Source organism: Gobius niger (genome assembly GCF_951799975.1).
Source record: "Gobius niger genome assembly, chromosome: 1".
Lineage (NCBI taxonomy): Eukaryota > Metazoa > Chordata > Actinopteri > Gobiiformes > Gobiidae > Gobius > Gobius niger.
Genome location: NC_136852.1, coordinates 40,903,266 through 40,927,775, shown reverse-complemented (window position 1 = coordinate 40,927,775; position 24,510 = coordinate 40,903,266). Strand labels below are relative to the sequence as shown.

Sequence of the window (24,510 nt, the reverse complement as noted above, 5' to 3'; positions counted from 1 at the left end):
ATGAGCTAACCTCACCTACATGAAGGTACGAGCTAACCTCACCTACATGAAGGTTCGAGCTAGTTTGACCTACATGAAGGTACAAGCTAGCCTCAACCACATGAAGGTACGAGCTAACTTCACCTACATGAAGGCACAAGCTAACTTCACCTACAGGAAGTTACGAGCTAGCTTCACCTACATGAAGGTACGAGCTAACCTTACCTACATGAAGGTACGAGCTAACTTCACCTACATGAAGGTACGAGCTAACTTCACCTACATGAAGGTACGAGCTAACTTCACCTACATGAAGGTACGAGCTAACCTCACCTACATGAAGGTACGAGCTAACCTAACCTACATGAAGGTACGAGCTAACTTCACCTACAGGAAGGCACAAGCTAACGTCACCTACATGAAGGCACAAGCTAACTTCACCTACATGAAGGTACGAGCTAACCTCACCTACATGAAGGTACGAGCTAACCTCACCTACATGAAGGTACGAGCTAACCTCACCTACATGAAGGTACGAGCTAACCTCATCTACATGAAGGTACAAGCTAACCTCACCTACATGAAGGTACGAGCTAACTTCACCTACATGAAGGCACGAGCTAACCTCACCTACATGAAGGTACGAGCTAACTTCACCTACATGAAGGCACAAGCTAACTTCACCTACATGAAGGTACGAGCTAACCTCACCTACATGAAGGTATGAGCTAACCTCACCTACATGAAGGTACGAGCTAACCTCACCTACATGAAGGTACGAGCTAACTTCACCTACATGAAGGTACGAGCTAACCTCACCTACATGAAGGTACGAGCTAACCTCACCTACATGAAGGTATGAGCTAACCTCACCTACATGAAGGTACGAGCTAACCTCACCTACATGAAGGTACGAGCTAACCTCACCTACATGAAGGTACGAGCTAACCTCACCTACATGAAGGTACGAGCTAACCTCACCTACATGAAGGTATGAGCTAACCTCACCTACATGAAGGTACGAGCTAACCTCACCTACATGAAGGTTCGAGCTAGTTTGACCTACATGAAGGTACAAGCTAGCCTCAACCACATGAAGGTACGAGCTAACCTCACCTACATGAAGGCACAAGCTAACCTCACCTACATGAAGGTATGAGCTAACCTCACCTACATGAAGGTACGAGCTAACCTCACCTACATGAAGGTTCGAGCTAGTTTGACCTACATGAAGGTACAAGCTAGCCTCAACCACATGAAGGTACGAGCTAACCTCACCTACATGAAGGTACGAGCTAACCTCACCTACATGAATATATGGGGGAGCCTTTGGAGCTGCGCTGATTCTGTCTGTAATAAAACCAGATGAACTCGAGTCCAAAGGATTTCTAGGGAGACTTTCTATCAGGACTTTCATATCTATGGACGAGCTAATCGGCTTGTGGACAGGCCACAGAGAAATCGGAGAAAATGCGGTCGTTTATAAATTACTGTATTTCTCTGCAGCCCGGTAGCAAATGCGTCACGGCCCGGTACCGGTCCCCGGCCCGGTGGTTGGGGACCACTGACTTAAGCTAGCATTAGCATATGCAACATGAAGATACAGTTAGAATCATGGTTTGCATTAATTCAGTGGTTTGTTTAGCAAAGTTTTGGAAAAATGGGAGAACGTCTTTTTCTCCCATTTTTTCCCCCTCTTTTTTCCCTATGGAGCTTCAAACATGACCGTTTATGGACTATTCCATAAAATACTTTTTAAAATTCCTTTTGAATGTGTATCATTGATTTGAGCTGTTAGCATTAGCATAGTCATTTTAGCTGGCATAAAATAGCCCAAACCAACTCAAAATCAGCACAAATTCTGATAATTCAAGCACTTTTAAGTTATTTTTGTCGAAGATCAGGTTGCCATTTTGTCCACTTGGACCCCAGAGCGTTTGGCTGATCTAAACCACGCGACTAACACTGCAACGATAATAAATACCGGTTTCTTCCCTGCAGATACGTTTGTTGTAATTTGCCGTCTGAGCGCTGATCCCCGGTCTGTGTCTCCGCAGGTCCACAGTAACAACATGTTCTCCCGCGGCGTGAAGATCTTCTCGTCAGTGTCGTGCTGGTTTAAGCCCCGCCTCCACAGCAGCTTCGGGGCGGAGCGTGTGGAGTTCAGGACCGTCCTGGACGACAGAAACCCCAGCGCTCGCTACGTCACAGTGCCTTTAGGGCGAGCCGCCAGCGTCGTCCGCTGCAGCTTCAGTTTCGCCGACGTCTGGATGATGTTCAGCGAGATCTCCTTCCACTCAGGTAAAGCCCCACGGCGGAACTTTACTTTAGGAGATCTCCTTCCATGGCAGAACTTTACTCAAGGAGATCTCCCTCCATGGCGGAACTTTACTTTAGGAGATCTCCTTCCACTCGGGTAAAGGCCCATGGCGGAACTTTACTTTAGGAGATCTCCTTCCATGGCAGAACTTTACTTTAGGAGATCTCCTTTCATGGCGGAACTTTACTTTAGAAGATCTCCTTCCATGGCAGAACTTTACTTTAGGAGATCTCCCTCCATGGCGGAACTTTACTTTAGGAGATCTCCCTCCACTCGGGTAAAGGCCCATGGCGGAACTTTACTTTAGGAGATCTCCTTCCATGGCAGAACTTTACTTTAGGAGATCTCCCTCCATGGCGGAACTTTACCTTAGGAGATCTCCCTCCACTCGGGTAAAGGCCCATGGCGGAACTTTACTTTAGGAGATCTCCTTCCATGGCAGAACTTTACTTTAGGAGATCTCCTTCCATGGCAGAACTTTACTTTAAGAGATCTCCTTCCATGGCGGAACTTTACTTTAGGAGATCTCCTTCCATGGCAGAACTTTACTTTAGGAGATCTCCTTCCACTCAGGTAAAGCCCCACGGCGGAATTTTACTTTAGGAGATCTCCTTCCATGGCGGAACTTTACTTTTGGAGATCTCCTTCCACTCGGGTAAAGGCCCATGGCGGAACTTTAGTTTAGGAGATCTCCTTCCATGGCAGAACTTTACTTTTGGAGATCTCCTTCCACTCGGGTAAAGGCCCATGGCGGAACTTTACTTTAGGAGATCTCCTTCCATGGCAGAACTTTACTTTAGGAGATCTCCCTCCACTCGGGTAAAGCCCCATAGCGGAACTTTGCTTTAGGAGATCTAAACATCCTGCTCAGAAGTATTTGTTCGTGTTCCCTCCTGCTCACGCGAGTCTGCTGTTGTTTGTCCCTCAGAGGACGCCGTAGTGGTCACTCAGACGATACGAGACGAGCTGATCACCTCCGCCCCCGACTACCAGCCAACGCCCACCGCCTCCAACCAGTCCGGTAACAAACCTTTATTATTTATTCAGTCATTTCATTAAATAAGGGGACTCTGTATTAAAGAACGTTAGGCATGTCCAAAGTGCAGCCATTTTTGTTGGCCATCAGGTTTCTTGTTTTATTGGCACACATGCGCATTGTACTTTTTTCTGCAATTCCACACAATTAAAACCTAAAAAAAAAGCAACATTTATTGTGAGACAGAGCTAACGTTAAGGTTCCAAGCCTGAGTAAATGGTGTGGGGCGCAGTTTAAACCTCTTTGAAATTTGTATTTACTGTATTTACTTCTATTTATGTTCATTCTTGGTTTAATGCCTTCAGTGGCGATCTACGATGGAAATAGTCTTGAAATTAAGGAAAAACATTTCATGTGGCGTGTAACTTTTGCCAGATAGTGTATTGTTTGCTTTAATTTCTATTGGCTGAGAGCCCAGTCCGGCTGCAGCGTCCCTCCCATAATACCGTACTACGGGAGCACGGGAGGGTATCTGACCTGACACATCCTCTTGTGCTCCTCAGCAGTGAACGCGTCCTCCAGCCCCGCCCCTGAAAGCGGGAGATCGGCCGTTCTGATTGGCTGCCTGGTGTCCATCATCCTGCTGCTGCTGGTGGTGATCGTCTTCATCCTGTGGTGCCAGCGCGTCTGCAAAGTCCTAGAGAAGGTCAGTTCAAAGTCCTAGAGAAGGTCAGTGCAAAGTCTTAGAGAAGGTCGGTGCAAAGTCCTAGAGAAGGTCGGTGCAAAGTCCTAGAAAAGGTCAGTTCAAAGTCCTTGAAAAGGTCAGTGCAAAGTCCTTGAGGTCAGTGCAAAGTCCTAGAAAAGGTCAGTTCAAAGTCCTAGAGAAGGTCAGTTCAAAGTCCTAGAGAAAGTCAGTGCAAAGTCCTAGAGAAGGTCAGTGCAAAGTCCTAGAAAAGGTCAGTCCAAGTCCTTGAAAAGGTCAGTGCAAAGTCCTAGAGAAGGTCAGTGCAAAGTCCTTGAAAAGGTCGGTGCAAAGTCCTAGAGAAGGTCAGTGCAAAGTCCTAGAAAAGGTTAGTGCAAAGTCCTTGAAAAGGTCAGTGCAAAGTCCTAGAGAAGGTCAGTGCAAAGTCCTTGAAAAGGTCGGTGCAAAGTCCTAGAGAAGGTCGGTGCAAAGTCCTAGAAAAGGTCTGTTCAAAGTCCTTGAAAAGGTCAGTGCAAAGTCCTAGAGAAGGTCAGTTCAAAGTCCTAGAGAAGGTCAGTGCAAAGTCCTAGAAAAGGTCAGTGCAAAGTCCTTGAAAAGGTCAGTGCAAAGTCCTAGAGAAGGTCAGTGCAAAGTCCTTGAAAAGGTCAGTGCAAAGTCCTAGAGAAGGTCAGTTTAAAGTCCTAGAGAAGGTCAGTGCAAAGTCCTAGAAAAGGTCAGTGCAAAGTCCTTGAAAAGGTCAGTGCAAAGTCCTAGAGAAGGTCAGTGCAAAGTCCTTGAAAAGGTCGGTGCAAAGTCCTAGAGAAGGTCGGTGCAAAGTCCTAGAAAAGGTCTGTTCAAAGTCCTTGAAAAGGTCAGTGCAAAGTCCTAGAGAAGGTCAGTGCAAAGTCCTAGAGAAGGTCAGTGCAAAGTCCTAGAGAAGGTCAGTGCAAAGTCCTAGAAAAGGTCAGTGCAAAGTCCTAGAGAAGGTCAGTGCAAAGTCCTAGAGAAGGTCAGTGCAAGGTCCTAGAAAAGGTCAGTGCAAAGTCCTTGAAAAGGTCAGTGCAAAGTCCTAGAGAAGGTCAGTGCAAAGTCCTAGAGAAGGTCAGTGCAAAGTCCTAGAGAAGGTCAGTGCAAAGTCCTAGAAAAGGTCAGTGCAAAGTCCTAGAGAAGGTCAGTGCAAAGTCCTAGAGAAGGTCAGTGCAAGGTCCTAGAAAAGGTCAGTGCAAAGTCCTTGAAAAGGTCAGTGCAAAGTCCTAGAGAAGGTCAGTGCAAAGTCCTAGAGAAGGTCAGTGCAAAGTCTTAGAAAAGGTCAGTTCAAAGTCCTTGAAAAGGTCAGTGCAAAGTTCTAGAGAAGGTCAGTGCAAAGTCCTTGAGAAGGTCAGTGCAAAGTCCTTGAGAAGGTCAGTGCAATGTCCTAGAAAAGGTCTGTGCAAAGTCCTAGAGAAGGTCAGTGAGTCTGCAGAGTCTTGGAGGAGGTCAGAGAGTCTGCAAAGTCCTCTTAGTTTTGGTGATCGTTATTGTGCAGACCTAAAGTTCTGCAGAATGGCGTTACTCAGCTCAAACTCTCTGTGTCCAGGCGCCTCGCAGGATCCTGGAGGAGGAAGTGACGGTGCGTCTGTCGTCCTGCAGCGACACCATCGTCCTCCAGACCCCCCCTGTCCCGCCCCGCAGCGCCCACTCCACGGGTATGGCCACCTACAGCGGCAGAGTGGTTATCCTGCTTAACTTTGAACGGCGGAGAGGTTATCCTGCTTTACTCTGAAGGGCAGAGAGGTTATCCTGCTTTACTCTGAAGGGCAGAGTGGCTATCCTGCTATACTTTGAAGGGCAGAGAGGTTATTCTGCTTTACTTTGAACGGCAGAGAGGTTATCCTGCTTTACTTTGAAGGCCAGAGTGGTTTTCCTGCTTTATTTTGAAGGGGTGAAGGTGTGTGTTTTACTTTGAAGGCTAAAGTTCTGTCTTTTCTTTTGAAGGGCTGAACTCTGACCCTCATTACGAACGCGTTTTCTTGTTGGACCCTCAGTACCAGAATCCAGCTCATCTTAGGAACAAGCTCCCGGAGCTGTCACAGAGCGCAGAGGCCTCAGGTAAGTACTACTACAGGACTATAACTGCTACTACACTACTATAACAACTACTACTATCTGCGATTATCTCATAGACTGTAAAAAAAAATGGACGTCTTATGCTCACTCCTCCCCGTTTACCAGATTGACCACGGCCGTGGGGCAATTCATGGCGGATTTACAGGCTCCCCCTCCCCAGCTCTGACGAAGCATGTTCCTAAAAAGGACATACGGGCGGGATTTTCACCGTAGACTAGGCCCTTGCGTGACGTGTAGCTCGCGCTGCTCCAATGCTAACAGTCCGAGCCTCGTTAAATACGAGATTTCAAAAATTCATATTACGAAAACCAGCCTGGTTTCATATATTGTTATTAACCCAGCGTTATCACAGGAGGAATATCGAGCCTAGTCTAGCGTTGAAACAATTGAAACCAGGCTTTAAAGTAGTTTTTAACGTGTCTAAAGTCCAATGCTTTTCAATGGGGGCCTAGCGGCGATATGGAGGTACTGCAGCAACGGCGGAGCAATGGCGGCCCCCACGTTTGTGGTCAAAAAGCAGGGCAGCCAGCGGCCATTGGATTATCTGTACCTAAAGCTAATCTGCCCCAGTCCCTGGTTAGGCTTTTAGGCATACGTAGAAAAACGTAAAATCAGTCAAAAGCATCAGACAATACAACAATACAGGGAAAGAAGACATATCTGACCACTTCACCTCAGTCCATCCAAACAGTTCAGTCTCACACTTTTGTTTGTTCTACAGCCACAGCTTAAGTTCACTCCTTCATTGGTTTAGTTTTGTACTGACCGACACATTACAGCGGGACCAAGACCATTAAAGTGGACATATGTAACGTTTGTACATATTCGGGGGGGTGGAAGGGTGTGCCAGGCGTCTTGTTTTTAGCGTTGTAATCTATAAAGCACTTTGTCATGCCTTTCGGTATGAAAAGCGCTTTATAAATAAAGTTTGATTTGATCCTGCAAAATCAACTTTCTCTTTCTTTAAACCATGTTTTAACATGTTTCCCTTGTTAAAGACAGTTTTGAGTTAATCCTCGGACAAAGCTGGTAATTGTAGCTGTTTCTTCTTCTACGGCGTCAGTGCCTCATCCGGTACTTCCTGATTACATTCGCATCAAACCCAAAAACTGTCGTTCACAACTTGGAAGTTAGTTTTTAAGAACATTATTCCTTTAGCTGCCAGCAGGAGGAGCTCTTTCTCCTGCATTTTATTGTTGCTCTTTAATTCTTACAGAGGCATATTTTCAAATTATAACATGTAAAATATCAAAGCTGAGGCTCCAAAATAAGGTTTTTAAGTCTATTTTTAGGCTCCCTATATATGACATGTCCACTTTAGGACACTTGAATGTGTTTTTTATAAGAAACTGATGAAGTTTTCAAATGTCATCATTTTATATTTCTGAATTCTTGCAGAATTCGTGCAGTGATGTCACATCATTTGTTTTCGATCTAACACTTTTATTATTAGGTCAACCGATATATCAGTATTTTACTATATCCGTCAATGTAACGCTGATTAATGGCCGATATCTCTGCAACAGAAAGTGACTTCCCATTTTTTGCTTTGGAAAGAGCTCAGTCAGAGCCTTAACTTGCTCGGCTTCAGGAGCTGAGAAATGCAAAAATCTGTTACAGATCTTTGTGTATAATTTCAGAACCATAAGAGACAGAGACTTAGCATTTTTAGTTTTGGAATCTGGTGATTTTTCTCTGTCAAATGAGCTCCCTCTGAAGAACCGACTAAACATAAACAAATCAGACGTCTAATATGCCTCTAATAAAGCGTCCCCTGCTGTCACAGTTCAACACTGACACGTTTAGAAGCTTCATACACAGGATTACAGACATAGAAATAATCGGCCAAAAATATCATTGGTGCATCAGCCTGAGAAAACCCCGTATTGGTCGACCTCTAACTGCTCTACTACTAGACCAAATCCCCTCATTCAGCTGCAGCTGAACCTTTGAACAGTCGAACGGCCTGAAGTGGGAGCTCCAGTCTCCAGTTTAGTTTCAAGGCACAAATGAATGCCTCCTTTCAGTCTCACCTTTTGAACCTCCTTTCAGTCTCTAACAACCAACCTTCTGCCTCCTCGTTTCTACTGTCTGTAAAGTGCACGCTCCTGTCTCCTTCAGCCCTCCTTCTGGGTAACCCTCTGTACGACCTGCTGCTGCTCTCTTCCTGTCACATGACCTCCTGTCAGCTGACTTCGGGCTGGCTGCGCGGTAAGAGCTCACAGGGTTTCGGGTTTGGACCTCCTCTCAGTGTCTGACTCTTGTTGTTTTAGCGTGCGGCGGCGGGTACGCGGAGCCCGACGTGACCCAGTGCACGCCGCACCAGTCGTTCCAGTCGTCGGCGCCGCACTACGCTGAGACGGACATCGTGAGTCTGCAGGGAGTGACCGGGTCCAACATGTACGCCGTGCCCGCCCTCACCGTCGACTCGCTCACACGCAAAGACATCTCCGCCGCAGAGTTCCCACGGCATCGGCTGCTCTTCAGGGAGAAGCTCGGGGAGGGGCAGTTTGGAGAGGTCAGGAGTACTACTACTACTACTACTACTACTACTACTACTACTACTACTACTACTACTACTACTACTACTACTACTACTACTACTACTACTACTACTACTACTGCTACTACTATTACCACTGCTACTACTACTACTACTACTATTACCACTACTATTACTACTACTACTACTACTACTATTACCACTGCTACTACTACTACTACTACTACTACTACTACTACTACTACTACTACTACTACTACTACTACTACTACTACTACTACTACTACTACTACTACTGCTACTACTATTACCACTGCTACTACTACTACTACTACTATTACCACTACTATTACTACTACTACTACTACTACTATTACCACTGCTACTACTACTACTACTACTACTACTACTACTACTACTGCTACTGCTACTGCTACTACTACTACTACTACTACTACTACTACTACTACTACTACTACTACTACTACTACTGCAACTACTACAACTAATGCAACAAGACAGTTCGGAGAGGTCAAGAGTACTACTACTACTACTACTACTACTGCTATTACTACTACTACTGCTACTACTACAACTAATGCAACAAGACAGTTCGGAGAGGTCAAGAGTACTACTACTACTACTACTACTACTACTGCTATTACTACTACTACTGCTACTACTACAACTAATGCAACAAGACAGTTCGGAGAGGTCAAGAGTACTACTACTACTACTACTACTACTACTACTACTACTACTACTACTACTACTACTACTACTACTACTATTACCACTACTACTACTACTACTACTACTACTACTACTACTACTACTACTACTACTACTACTACTACTACTACTACTACTACCACTACTATTACTACTACTACTACTACTATTACCACTACTATTACTACTACTACTACTACTACTACTACTACTACTACTACTACTATTACCACTGCTACTACTACTACTACTACTACTACTATTACCACTGCTACTGCTACTACTACTACTACTACTACTACTACTACTACTACTACTACTACTACTACTACTACTACTACTACTACTACTACTACTACTACTACTACTACTATTACTACTACTACTGCTACTACTACAACTAATGCAACAAGACAGTTCGGAGAGGTCAGGAGTACTACTACTACTACTACTACTACTACTACTACTACTATTACCACTGCTACTACTACTACTACTACTACTACTACTACTGCTACTGCTACTACTACTACTACTACTACTACTACTACTACTACTACTGCAACTAGACAGTTCGGAGAGGTCAAGAGTACTACTACTACTACTACTACTACTACTACTACTATTACCACTGCTACTACTACTACTACTACTACTACTACTACTACTACTACTACTGCTACTGCTACTGCTACTGCTACTACTACTACTACTACTACTACTACTACTACTACTACTACTACTACTACTACTACTACTACTACTGCAACTACTACAACTAATGCAACAAGACAGTTCGGAGAGGTCAAGAGTACTACTACTACTACTACTACTACTACTACTGCTATTACTACTACTACTGCTACTACTACAACTAATGCAACAAGACAGTTCGGAGAGGTCAGGAGTACTACTACTACTACTACTACTACTACTACTGCTATTACTACTACTACTGCTACTACTACAACTAATGCAACAAGACAGTTCGGAGAGGTCAAGAGTACTACTACTACTACTACTACTACTACTACTGCTATTACTACTACTACTGCAACTACTACAACTAATGCAACAAGACAGTTCGGAGAGGTCAGGAGTACTACTACTATACTACTACTAATACTTAGGGACGTCCCAATCTGATATTCAGTATCAGTTGCCGAACGGATTTAATGACCCAAAAGACGGTCCTGAATCTGCAGCGGCTCTTGCAGATTCACCAGAGGTGTCGTATGTGCACACTTTTGTTTATGCAGAATAAAGCCATGTCTTTGACTGGCCCTGACCAGAATGCAATAGACCTGACTGATCTTTAGAGGCAGATCGAGCTGAAACCATAATGTCTACAGCTGTTGTTTTGTGAAGGGCCTCAAAATGCAGCAAATATTAAACTGTTCTTTTTACCCTCAACATTACCTTCTTGTCACTCCTCAGTCTCAACTCATGTACGTTCATGACAGCGCCACCTTCTGGCGAAGGACTAACCTGTCTCCCCCAGAGTGAAGCTCTGACCCGAGAGTTTGTGTCCAGGTCCATCTCTGTGAGGCCGAGGGGCTGGCCGACTTCCTGGGGGAGGGACCTCGAGCCGACGCCCGCTCTGTTCTGGTCGCCGTGAAACAACTGAGGGCGGACGCCACCAGCCAGGCCAGGTACTTATACTTATATGCTTATACAACTACTACTACTACTACTACTCAGTGGCGGCCTGTGATGTAAACTCTAGGTGGGGCTGTTGCACACATGTTTGGTACATTTTTTACTTTCAGATACTGCTGTTTGTCAGACTAAACAGAAGCAAATACCCAGAACCAACGTCACAAACTGTAACTCTCACTCTTGACTAACAATGTATTTACCCTCAGCACAAAATATGAGAACACAAACGAGTCATGTTTGTCCTGCTAGAAACAGTGAGTTAAACCACTCCACAAACTCACAGCAGCTTCCACACTTCATCTGGTGTCTCCAGCGAAAAGTCCCGTCGCAAAGAGTTGTCCAGAACATCAGAAGAATATCCGTATTTTCGTTGCTCGTTTCTCCAGGAGCCGCATGTGAGTGAATGTGACCGATGAGGAGCCCCTGTGTGACCTTAGCGCGCTCTGCTGTACATCTAATGGTAAAGCGGCCCATTCTTCTTGGCAAAAAGCCTCCAGTTCCTGTAAGTTCTTACGTTTGAGCTCTCCCAACTGAAGAACGGGCCGCTTTACCATTAGATTATATACAGAACCTTCTCCACAACGACCACAAAACACTCCAAGCTGTCACTGATGCTAAAGAGGGCAAAACACAGTGTTAGGAACTAGGGTCATTTTGGTATTGGAAATGAGTTCACACATTTTTTTCACAATAAATGGCTTCACAACATCACTGACCATGAGTGGAAAAAAAAGTTTTTGTGTTTGCAGTCATATTCCTATAACCTCTTTAACTCCAACCATAACCAAGAACATTTACTCCAGTTCAGCTTTACCCAAACCTAAAGGCCTACAGACAATCTTCCAGATCAACGCCTCATTTGAAAGCTAAGACATACAAAACTCTTCCAGAAGGACCGCCTTGTCGTCACTTTTTTCATTTTCTTTTTTGTCACTATTTTATGTTTTTTTCTTGCCGTTTGTATCTCTTAGATTTTTATTTTTTGTCACTCTTTTGTTGCATTTATGTTGTGTTTTCATTCTCGTTTTCGTCACTATTTTGAGGATGTTTTCAAGAAGCTTTTAGATTTGGGTAAAGCCAAACTGGAGATAATGTGCTCGGTTCGGAGGTAGTTAGTTAAGAGGTTAAAGACATGAGGCACTTAGTTATGATTTAAAACAAACTCTAAAAAATGACAAATACAATTTATTCTTTAAAAAAACAAATGGAGCGACCGAGCCCACTGATATCAGCTGTCCCTGCTACTACTACTGTTACTACTACTGCTACTACTACTACTGTTACTGTTACTGTTACTGTTACTGTTACTGTTACTGCGACCCATTACTCAGAGGGAAAAGTCTGACGGACGTTTTCTCTCTCGGCAGAAACGACTTCCTGAAGGAAATAAAGATCATGTCCCGTCTGAACGACCCGAACATCATCCGCCTGCTGTGTGTGTGCGTGACCTCCGACCCCCTGTGCATGGTCACCGAGTACATGGAGAACGGCGACCTCAACATGTTCCTGAGCCAGCGCGAGGTCGAGAGCACGCTCACGCACGCCAACAACATCCCGTCTGTCAGGTAAAAACATCCATCTGTCGGACCAGTTTGGTGTCGGAAAAAAACTTCTTCTGGTATCGGAAAATGAAAGTATTGATCCAAGTTTTGATGCTGTTGGTTCAGGAGCAGAATTAAAGTGAAATGACTTGGTTGGTCCTCTTTTTTTGCCACTATTTTCTTTAAACACAAACACGTGAACCAGAGATCGCAAATGTTTGAAGCAGAAGACGCAGCAACAGTTAGCGGCTAACAGTTTAGCATTATGACAGAAGTTTAGAAAACGATGCAGCTGTAAACTGCTGCATCTGAGCTGACTAAATGTATTATGTTCTAAATGCCAAAAAAATAGAGACTTTCATGAAAGTTGCAGTTTAGCAAATCTAAGTCTCAAAATGTTTTCTTTGCTACATATCTTATTTATGCTGATAAATGTGTTAACTTAAGATTAATGACATTTCCGTATCTCATTGAATGCAATCAGAGCCGCGTGTGATCTATGGTCTGGAGGGGAGTGAGGAGTGTGGGTGAGGGAAGGGTGGTGGTTATTTGTTATTTATTTATTTGAATGGGACAGTATGTATTAATGAACAGCAGGAGCTGTAAATACTAGTGATGGGTAGATGAGGCCTTGTGAAGCGTTTCGGCACATCCCCCAAACTGTGTTGATACTGTGCTGGTACAGTGTCGCTGTGTTGCTCTATATTGACACCTGGTGGATCTTATACATCATTGCATGCAACTTAGTTGAGACTCACAAAACACACTGATTCAATGTTACTGTATTTCCTATGGTATTATATTACATGTTATGTGAAAATTAAAGTGAAAGTAGTGAATGTGATAGACCAATTTAAATGTCTTTTTATTTTATTTTTTATTTTAAAAAAAAACATGTGTCCAATGTTTTGGCATTCGGTCGTTTGCGTCTTGTTGACACTATTACCCCAGCTTTGGAGAATACAGCTCACAGGGTACAGATGACGCTGGGGTATAGGCGCAATTTATGTTTTTCCCAGTGGGTGCCCACAAAATGAAAAATAAAAAAGCAAAGACCGGAAATCGAACTGACAGCATGATTGTGTAGAGCCTGGCCATATACGCCGGGCGCTCTACCCACGGAGCTAAACAAGCGAAACCAAGTCACAGCACTGCCCTGAACCGGTCATGGAGTCAGCTGTTGCATTGACAGTGATTCATCCCATTGACACTTGCAGATGCGGTTCCTTTTAAACACAGTTTGGTGCGTCGGTGACGAGCGACACAGCAGCAGTATCGGTCACGCGGCTTTTTCTTAAAGTGACACGCGCGCCGAGGGGCGGGGCTTCGCTCTATGAGCTCGACACATGCGCCGGTGCGCCTGTGTTGCTGGACCCATCACTAGTAAATACACTTGGATTTAGCTCAAGGCTTGTTTCCATCCATAGACCAATGGCCGTTGGCTGCTCTGCTTTTTGGCAACAACACTTGGGGCCGCCATTGCTGTAGTACCTCCATATAGCCGCTAGTCTCCCATTGAAATGCATTGGACTTTAGACACGTGAAAAACAACTATAGAGCCTGGTCCCCAATTTTCTTAAACTTTCTACAGCTAGATATTCCTTCTGTGATTACGCTGGGTTAGTTACAATTAAGGGGACCGGGTTGGTTTTCGTAAGCCGGACTGTTAGCATTGGAGCAGCGCGAACTACACATCACGCAAGGGGCGAGTCTAAAGTGAAGATCCCGCCCTTCTGCCCTTTTTTAGGCACATGCTTCATCAGAGCTGGGGAGGGGGAGTCTGTAAATCCGCCATGATTTCCCCCTCGAGCGTGGTCATTGCGGCAAACGGGGAGGAGTGAGCAGGAGACGTTTATTCTATGCCATAGTCCCATGGGATATGATGGAGCAGAGCAGGGTTCACTACTCCATCCACTGATGAAAAAAAATACAAAAAGACATAACTTAGGGCAGCTTTAAAGTACTGGTATCGAAAAACATGTAGTGGTGCCATCCCTTTACCTGTCTGGCAGGTAACAGCTGCTGCTACTTCGGCACCGTCTTCGCCCTGTGCCAAACGATCTGCACGCGTCTCTGAACATGACAGTAGAGCTAAACAGTGTTGGGCAAGTTACTTTAAGATTGTAATATATTCTATAATAGTAGATCCAAATTCTAAAAATGTAATATGTTTGTATTACATATTACTGTTTCAAAAATGTAGCTGAGTTACACTACTTTGAGTTACTTTTGAGTTACTTTTGGCAAAATATAAACAATAGTAATAATGCCACTGAGCAAAAGTGCAGTCAAAGATGTACTTTTCCTTCACTTTTCCCTATTCTCTCGTGTTTTGTTTAGATGACAACTACAGACTGCAGATATTACACACCAGTGTCCAACTTGATTAGGTGCTGCATTTTGTTTGTCGGCATTCATACTATATTTATATGCACTTGTAACTCACTTGAATTGTAATGACTAATATATTCCCATATTTTGTGTCAGCAATATGTTATATTCTTTAGTTACTGAAAAAATAATATGTTTTGTAACCTCCCTGGTAGTCTCGCCAACCAGACTCCGCTTCTTTACAGAAGAGGGTCTGGCAACACTCGCGCTTTCCAAAGAAGTGACGCAGCGATATGGAGCCTACCGACCAATCAGAGCAGCTCCCTGAACGGGCGTCACGTTGTTGCGCCTTTGTTTTGTAGTTTTTCAACACAAGCAACCACTTCACGTAATGCTCCGGTATGCTTGTATTCTTAAGTTTTTCTGACATAAACGACAGAAGTCATTTACTGAACTCCGTGTGGCAGGAGCGCCATTGTTAATGTTCGAATGACGACAACTTTCTTGCCGCTGTTTCTGTCGTCACATCCGCTCTGTTCTCATTGGCTGCTCTGCGCTTCGGTTGTCCCACATTAGTCCCGCCTCAAGCAGTAGCTTTTCTACGACAGGGTCGCCAGACTAGTCTCCTGTTTATTCATTAATAAACATCGGAGATTAGTCTGGATGCCAGGCTACCTCCCTGGAGCTCAACTACAGGGTCAGCAGCTTTTACTCTGAAGGAGACGCCCTGGGAGACACTGCAGACTCCTTTATTTTCATCAACGAGAATTGTTGAATATGGAAAGGCAAACATGTTACCGATAATTTGGCGTGTTTCTCCTCAGTCTGTCGGAGCTGCTGCACATGTCGGTACAGATCGCGTCGGGGATGAAGTACTTGGCCTCTCTGAACTTTGTTCACCGAGACCTTGCAACGAGAAACTGCCTCCTGGATCGAAGACTCACCATAAAGATCTCGGACTTCGGGATGAGCCGAAACCTCTACAGCAGCGACTACTACAGGATCCAGGGCCGCGCCGTGCTGCCCATCCGCTGGATGGCCTGGGAGAGCATCCTGCTGGTACAAAGACTTTATGAACATGTGTAGGAACCGAAAACATAACGATTTACCCGCTGCTACAGTGAGTTAGATGGATTTACCAGTACTGACTCAGAAGTTAACGGAGCTGTTCCACGACTTTTTTCTTCACTTTTTTTGCTGTTTTTAGCTAATAGTCTATGGAAAATGATTGCAAACAGTTGGAGATTTTAACGATACTAAAGTTTCCATCGAAATGTTTCAGAATGTTTCTTGTGTTCCAGGGGAAGTTCACCACAGCGAGTGACGTGTGGGCGTTTGGAGTGACGCTGTGGGAGATGTTCACTCTGTGTAAAGAGCAGCCGTACTCTCTGCTGTCAGACGAACAGGTCATCGAGAACACGGGCGAACACTTCAGGAACCAGGGGCGACAGGTGAGCAAATACTTCAGGAAATACTTCAGGAACAGGTCATCGAGAACACGGGCGAACACTTCAGGAACCAGGGCCGACAGGTGAGCAAATACTTCAGGAAATACTTCATGAACAGGTCATCGAGAACACGGGCGAGCACTTCAGGAACCAGGGCCGACAGATGAGCAAATACTTCAGGAAATACTTCAGGAACAGGTCATCGAGAACAGGGGCGAGCACTTCAGGAACCAGGGCCGACAGGTGAGCAAATACTTCAGGAAATACTTCAGGAACAGGTCATCGAGAACACGGGCGAGCACTTCAGGAACCAGGGCCGACAGGTGAGCAAATACTTCAGGAAATACTTCAGGAACAGGTCATCGAGAACACGGGCGAGCACTTCAGGAACCCGGGCCGACAGGTGAGCAAATACTCCAGGAAATACTTCATGAACAGGTCATCGAGAACACGGGCGAGCACTTCAGGAACCCGGGCCGACAGGTGAGCAAATACTTCAGGAAATACTTCAGGAACAGGTCATCGAGAACACGGGCGAACACTTCAGGAACCAGGGCCGACAGGTGAGCAAATACTTCAGGAAATACTTCAGGAACAGGTCATCGAGAACACGGGCGAACACTTCAGGAACCAGGGCCGACAGGTGAGCAAATACTTCAGGAAATACTTCATGAACAGGTCATCGAGAACACGGGCGAGCACTTCAGGAACCAGGGCCGACAGATGAGCAAATACTTCAGGAAATACTTCAGGAACAGGTCATCGAGAACAGGGGCGAGCACTTCAGGAACCAGGGCCGACAGGTGAGCAAATACTTCAGGAAATACTTCAGGAACAGGTCATCGAGAACACGGGCGAGCACTTCAGGAACCAGGGCCGACAGGTGAGCAAATACTTCAGGAAATACTTCAGGAACAGGTCATCGAGAACACGGGCGAGCACTTCAGGAACCCGGGCCGACAGGTGAGCAAATACTCCAGGAAATACTTCATGAACAGGTCATCGAGAACACGGGCGAGCACTTCAGGAACCCGGGCCGACAGGTGAGCAAATACTTCAGGAAATACTTCAGGAACAGGTCATCGAGAACACGGGCGAACACTTCAGGAACCAGGGCCGACAGGTGAGCAAATACTTCAGGAAATACTTCAGGAACAGGTCATCGAGAACACGGGCGAGCACTTCAGGAACCAGGGCCGACAGGTGAGCAAATACTTCAGGAAATACTTCAGGAACAGGTCATCGAGAACAGGGGCGAGCACTTCAGGAACCAGGGCCGACAGGTGAGCAAATACTTCAGGAAATACTTCAGGAACAGGTCATCGAGAACAGGGGCGAGCACTTCAGGAACCCGGGCCGACAGGTGAGCAAATACTTCAGGAAATACTTCATGAACAGGTCATCGAGAACACGGGCGAGCACTTCAGGAACCCGGGCCGACAGGTGAGCAAATACTTCAGGAAATACTTCAGGAACAGGTCATCGAGAACACGGGCGAGCACTTCAGGAACCAGGGCCGACAGATGAGCAGTACACGGGAATACTTTCAAACATCACACACAACAGTATTAAACGTAGAAAGTACAAATCTAGTTTAAAAAGTGTTTTAAAAAATGACATTACATTATGAGTCAAACACAGAGAAGGCTCCTCTAACTGTAATACTGTCATAGAAATCTCTTGATCCATATTTCTAACTCAGAACGGTCTGGATTGACCCGAGTTTTCATTTTAGATTTTCCTGTATGCGCCGTCGCTCTGCCCGCCCTCGCTCTTCGAGCTCATGATGCGCTGCTGGAGCCGTAACATCCAGGACCGGCCCACGTTCGAGGGGCTGCACCAGGCGCTGAGGCCCCACGCCGACCCCTGATCGGCCCCAGAGATCGCCCCCGAAAGATTGTCCCCAAGCCCCGATAAAACCAGAGACCCGCCCCAAACCCCAAACCGACCTACCAAAGGAGCTGCACCAGGCGCTGAGGCCCCAAGCTGACCCCTGACCAGCTCCAAGCCCCAATAAGACCACAGACTGGCCAGACACTGACCTACCAAAGGGACTGCACCACACGCTGAGGCCCCACGCCGACCCCTGACCAGCTCCAAGCCTCAATACGAGCGATCGCTGTTATTGTTTACTTCCGCAATTTTCGCCGGATGTTTGGTAGGCAGCTGATGCATCCAGGCCTCTAACTCGGTTTTACAAAATGATAGATCTGTTACAGCGCAAGAGAAGCAATGCCCTGTTTATGGACATTGTTTTTGCTGATTATAGGATTTTAATAAAATATTTATCAAATATGAAAATGTAAAATGCCTACCACGGCCAACGTATGTGACGACATCGCGATCGCTCGTATAAAACCAAAGACTGGCCCCAAACTGACCTACCAAAGGGACTGCACCACAGGCTGAGGGCCCACGCCGACCCCTGACCGGCTCCAAGCCCCGATAAAAGTCTCTGACTGAGACAGTCATGTGACCTTAATTAATCTGTGCTGAGGGAAGACGCTGGACTTTGGGACAGTTTTTGTTTCATGTTACAGGGATATTAACCATAAACCGAGTTCCATTGCCATTGTTGCCACAATAGGATTCTCCATTGTAAACTATGGGCTGTTTACGAGGTTGATGGCTTCACATGCACCGGTTAGATCAAACAGACAACCTTCGGGATCAGGCCACCAGCCAGGTCTAAACCAAGTCTTAATCCAGGGCTTCATCAGGTCTGAACCCGGACTCGTTGCCCTGACGACCAGACTCTCCTGTTTACTCACTTACCCCCATGTTCGTCCTTTTCCTCCATGTTCGTCCTTTTCCTCCGTGTTCGTCCTTTTCCTCCGTGTTTTTCCTTTTCCTCCGTGTTCGTCCTTTTCCTCCGTGTTTTTCCTTTTCCTCCGTGTTCGTCCTTTTCCTTTTCCTCCATGTTTTTCCTTTTCCTCCGTGTTCGTCCTTTTCCTCCGTGTTCGTCCTTTTCCTCCGTGTTCTTCCTTTTCCTCCGTGTTCTTCCTTTTCCTCTGTGTTTTTCCTTTTCCTCCGTGTTTTTCCTTTTCCTCCGTGTTTTTCCTTTTCCTCCGTGTTCTTCCTTTTCCTCCGTGTTCGTCCTTTTCTCTTTTGTTCCTCCGTGTGTTTCCCAGACTGTTTTTCCAGGACGTTATGGCGCCAAAGGTGCTGCTGTTGGTCCTGTTCCTCCTGTGGACTTTTATATGGTTATTTTATTGTTAAGCACTGTGTCATTATCGATTATTGCTTTATTATCCACACTGGAGCTAGGGCTAGTGTTTTAGTCATAGATTTTATTTTTCTCAGTATTTTGAAACGTGTCGTGTTTGTTTTATGTCGATCCTGTGGTGAAGGAGGAAGAGGGAGAGTTTTTGATACGTATTTTTTGACCAAAGACAGAGCTAAAGCAATCACTTCATTTGAATAAAAGTTTGAAAAAAAAAGTTTGGATGTTTTTATTTCGACCCGAGCGCCATCAGGGCTGGCAACGGGGCTCTTAAAATCTCTTAAAAGGTTAATAACGACAGAAATGCATATTTATGTGCACAGACCAATAAGACGCGAACATTTTAGTTTTATGTATGTAGATACATTTGTTTACCTCAAAAACGCTGCAGATTCATCTTCCAGTTTGAATTCTCACTAGCTTCATTATGCTACTCTTGAGACACATTTTTCAACATGTGCGTTCTTCTTTTAACCTCCTCCTTCTGCCTGCACTGTCTGCCAGTGTGTCCCAATCCTCCAGAGGGGTCTTAGGCTCCGCCCTCTTTGCGCCCCTGATCCACACTTCGCCGAAGCCTCCATCCAAGCGGACTTTGGTGAAGGATATTGCCCATAATTCTTTGCGGTACAGACCAAAGAGACAGAAAAATGGCGGCATCCGCGGATCTTGGGCCGAAAAAAAAGACTTCTGATTAAATATTTCAACTTTTCTCATGCTGTATATCTGTAAATACAATCAAGGTTTGCCGTGTTACTTGGAAAGAAGCATAAATATCTGATGAAGCACTACGATGATTTGCGCACCGGTATTTACGGACATTATGCAACAATTTCAATACTTTTTTTTTGTGCTGTCATTCATTAAAATCCAATTTCAACTTTTCACTTCAACAAAACTTAGGATGTATAAAAATATAAAACTTACCAGATACTAGTTAGTTACCCACTCTACAATTAAAATAAAAATTATACAGCAAGCTCAAATAAATTACTAATATATAATATATATTTATTTTGACGTGTTTTAACGTCAACTCATCAACTACTTCTTTTTTTTCACAGGGACGGACAAAATTACCTTCAACTTTATTAAGTTTAGGTCTGAAAATGACGTCAGCCGCACTGACCCAATTCTGCCATGTTTGCACACTTGTGACCTGCGCACTTAAACCCTTGCGTGCACTTCAAACTTCGTGCACACTTCGCAGAGGAGCGTAGGGCGCAGTGTGGGTGTTGGGACAGGGCCTTAGACTCGTTAGTCTGGAAGTGCGGAGGTAAAGAGGAATCTGATTGGCGAGACGCAGAATCACAGCTTCAACTCCATTTTATTTGTGTAAATGTATTATGTTTTACAAAGCACAAACGAAACGAATAAAACCAAAAAGGTTCATTCCCAAAACTGAAAAATCAGTCATCATTTGAGTCCAACTGTAGAAATAACTTGTACTCATATCTAACATGATGTCGCTCATAAATATTGAACAAAAGGTTTGGAAATCAAACCTTGAACTATTGCTGTGTAAATCTCACCCAGGTGGACTGAGTTCATCATCGACTGGAGCTTTTCGCTTCGCCTCACATTACCATGATTTTGAAATGGCGATATATTCCAGGTTTGGGCCTGGTTTGGATCAGGTGGCTTTCAGCGTGTTCTTAAAGAGGATCTGTTCTTAGAGAGTTTTTTCAGTCACATGGCACCAGTCTATATCACACTACAATGATGACCAAACCTTCTGTTGGTCTGTAAATGCAGTAAAGTAGAATAACTGCCTTGTATAAAATGTCTCTCTCAAAATGGCTGTAGTGAATGTCTTGAAATAGGCCTCTGTCTCTTTAACCTCTTAACTCCCGCCTGAACCAAAAATCTTTTTCCTCACGTCATCATCTTTTTGCTGGGTATTCAACTCATTTTTGTAACTTTTTTGTCATTTTTTGTGTGATTTTTTTGGTCCATTTTTGGTCCATTTTTTATCACATTTTGTCAGATTTTTGTCATTTTTTTGTCATTTTTTTTTGTCATTTTTTCATCAATTCTTTGTCATTTTTTTGTCACATTTTGTCACATTTTTGTCAATTTCTTGTGACATTTTTGTGACATTTTCATCATTGTTTTCGTCTCAGTTTTGTCGCTATTTTCACACCTTTTTTCTGGAAGCTTTTGGACTGGGGTAAAGCCAAACTGGAGGAAATGTGCTCGGTTCAGGTGGGAGTTAAGGGGTTAAGAACCTCTGACCCTTTCCGACACGCCCCCTCCACACGCTGTCTGTGGCATCAGTGGGGAGGGGGTTCTGCTGAGGAGCAGTGGTTGGTTACTCGGCTGGTGACGAAAGCTCGGAGGCGTCTCCAGGAGGTGGGGGCGTTCCTAGGAGGACTCAGGCAAACCTATCCCTAAAATGGCCGCCATCAGAGTTTTTACAGATTACTCACAAATACGTGAATGTGCCAAGGCAACACTTCAGGCATGTTTTTAATGAGGGAATGACATAATAACATGATGGAAAGCTTGAAAAAGTCGATTTTGCATAATACCCCCCATTTAAAGGAACAGGGCACCGTTTTCCATACTGAGATATGTTTTTACCTGAGCTTAGGAGAGTTGATGCGTAACTGTCTGGTCTTTGTGCTTGCCCTCAGTCATGCAAAACAACCAAAGATGTTGTTAGCATTTAGCCTCTCCTCCGCTCCCCCAAACAGGGTGAAGTTAGAAGCAACCAAGCTCTTCCATGTTTCCCCTGTGTACATACGGTTACGTGAGAAGTTACACGATCCAAGTGTAGTCACACAAAATTAAACATGTCGATTTTCTAAGCTGATAAAAAGGGGAACTATATTGTGAGGCGTAATAACACCTTAGGTCTAATTTCACCCCCGTTGGCCCCATAGAGGAGAGGAGGAGAGGCTAAATGCTAACAACATCTTTGGTCTTTGTGCGTGACTGAGCGCACGCACAAAGACCAGACAGTTACGCATCAACTCATCTAAGCTCAGGTAAGAACATATCTCAGAATGGAAAAACGGTGGCCTGTTCCTTTAAATTGTCCCTGGAGGCGGAGTCTCTCCCAGAGTTTTGGGCCTCGGGGGGAGACAGGTCCGGCTCTTCCTCGTGAATTTTTGCTCGTCTCTCACTCGACTCTTCGTCTCTGCTCCTCATCACGTTTGTGTCTTGGCCGTGGCGGAGAGTAAAACCCGGAGCACCTCGGAGCTGCAGTGTCCGCTGTCCACCTGCAGGAGGAGACACTGAGACACAATTTAATAGTTTAACAATTTAGATATAAACAAATCCTTGTGTACTCCTCTCCTACTTGAGTTGAAAGTTGAACTGTTTGTTGTTTGGTACCTGAAGCGTCCCGCCGAGGCAGGCGTCCAGCCGCCGGATACTCGTCTCTGATTGGTCAAAGACCTCCTGCTTCACGGCGTCTGTGACGTTTGAGTCCGAGGAAACATCGACCAAGAGCTGCAGCACCGCCTTCAGGAACCGCTCGGCCCGGCCCCGGTCCACCCTGGAACAAGGCCAGAACATGGTCTAAACTAGAACTAAACAAGACCAGAACCAGGGCTAAACTAGAACTAAACAAGACCAGAACCAGGGCTAAACTAGAACTAAACAAGACCAGAACCAAGGCTGAACCAGGGCTAAACCAGGACTAAACAAGACCTGAACCAGGGATAAACTAGAACTAAACAAGGCCAGAACCTGGTCTAAACTAGAACTAAACAAGACCAGAACCATGGCTGAACCAGGGCTAAACAAGACCAGAACCAGGGCTAAACTAGAACTAAACAAGACCAGAACCAGGGCTAAACTAGAACTAAACAAGACCAGAACCAGGGCTAAACTAGAACTAAACAAGACCAGAACCAGGGCTAAACTAGAACTAAACAAGACCAGAACCAGGGCTAAACTAGAACTAAACAAGACCTGAACCAGGGCTAAACCAGGACTAAACAAGACCTGAACCAGGGCTGAACCAGGGATAAACTAGAACTAAACAAGACCAGAACCAGGGATAAACTGGGCTAAACCAGGACTAAACAAGACCTGAACCAGGGCTGAACCAGGGATAAACTAGAACTAAACAAGACCATAACCATGGCTGAACCAGGACTAAACTAGAGCTAAACCAGGACTAAACAAGACCAGAACCAGGGCTGAACCAGGGATAAACTAGAACTAAACAAGACCAGAACCAGGGCTAAACTGGGCTAAACCAGGACTAAACAAGACCTGAACCAGGGCTGAACCAGGGATAAACTAGAACTAAACAAGACCAGAACCATGGCTGAACCAGGACTAAACTAGAGCTAAACCAGGACTAAACAAGACCAGAACCAGGGCTAAACCAGGACTAAACAAGACCAGAACCAGGAATGAACCAGGATTAAACAAGACCAGAACCAGGGTTAAACCAGGGCTAAACCAGGGTAAAATAAAACAAGACCAGAACCAGGGCTAAACCAGGACTAAATAAGACCAGAACCAAGGCTGAACCAGGGCTAAACAAGATGAGAACCAGAGCTAAACCGGGACTAAACTAAAGCTAAACCAGGATTAAACAAGACCAGAACCAGGGCTAAGCCAGATCAGAACCAGGGCGGCGCTCAGGTTCAGGACGTTACTCACCGAGGCCAGGCGGAGCTCAGGGTCCGGTTCAGGGTGTGAAGCGTCTGGATGCGGCTCGTCTCGTCCGGAGGGTCACTGACCTCCAGGAACCCGATCATCACTCTCTCCAGACGCTTCATGTGTCTGCAGACCGCAATGCCGCACCTAGACAGCAGAGGGCAGAGTCTAAGGACGTTTCCATGGTAATCTGGCGGCCATGTTGTGATTGTACATTGTCCTTAACTGCATCTAAAAGTGGAGAGATAGCTCCTTTCTCCTTAACCCTCGAGGTCGACCTTCAGTAACCTTTCTCTGTCAGGAACAGGAGCTTCAGCCGCTCCTTCTGCGTCAGGACAATCTGAACCTTTCTAACCCAGCGGAGGAACAACCATTGTACTGCCTTTTTGTTTT

The 24,510-nt window shown here is 45.2% G+C and overlaps 2 protein-coding genes and 1 long non-coding RNA gene across 3 annotated transcripts in view; 1 reads left to right on the top strand and 2 right to left on the bottom strand.

Annotated features, from left to right (window-relative positions):
* The window catches only part of ddr2l (discoidin domain receptor family, member 2, like), a 34,342-nt gene extending 16,192 nt beyond the window's left edge, over positions 1–18,150 (top strand). The window contains exons 9-20 of the mRNA XM_079569159.1: positions 2,037–2,280; positions 3,228–3,320; positions 3,839–3,981; positions 5,534–5,642; positions 5,932–6,045; positions 8,185–8,274; positions 8,337–8,581; positions 10,832–10,950; positions 12,325–12,522; positions 15,654–15,888; positions 16,131–16,280; positions 18,013–18,150. Of these exons, the coding sequence (XP_079425285.1) occupies positions 2,037–2,280; positions 3,228–3,320; positions 3,839–3,981; positions 5,534–5,642; positions 5,932–6,045; positions 8,185–8,274; positions 8,337–8,581; positions 10,832–10,950; positions 12,325–12,522; positions 15,654–15,888; positions 16,131–16,280; positions 18,013–18,147 (1,875 nt within the window). The 3' untranslated portion in view covers positions 18,148–18,150. The remainder of the gene's footprint in view (positions 1–2,036; positions 2,281–3,227; positions 3,321–3,838; positions 3,982–5,533; positions 5,643–5,931; positions 6,046–8,184; positions 8,275–8,336; positions 8,582–10,831; positions 10,951–12,324; positions 12,523–15,653; positions 15,889–16,130; positions 16,281–18,012) is intronic.
* Positions 18,151–19,054: 904 nt separating this feature from the next.
* On the bottom strand, positions 19,055–19,676 carry LOC306972588. Its single transcript, XR_013793515.1, has 2 exons — positions 19,411–19,676; positions 19,055–19,305 (listed from the first exon to the last, which is right to left on the bottom strand). It is a non-coding gene; the product is annotated as an uncharacterized lncRNA (long non-coding RNA).
* Positions 19,677–22,584: 2,908 nt separating this feature from the next.
* tti2 (TELO2 interacting protein 2) overlaps positions 22,585–24,510 on the bottom strand; it is a 14,347-nt gene continuing 12,421 nt past the window's right edge. Inside the window, exons 8-10 of the mRNA XM_079568118.1 lie at positions 24,121–24,264; positions 22,837–22,999; positions 22,585–22,736 (exon numbers count right to left, since the gene is read on the bottom strand). Coding sequence (XP_079424244.1) covers positions 22,650–22,736; positions 22,837–22,999; positions 24,121–24,264 — 394 coding nt within the window. The 3' untranslated portion in view covers positions 22,585–22,649. The remainder of the gene's footprint in view (positions 22,737–22,836; positions 23,000–24,120; positions 24,265–24,510) is intronic.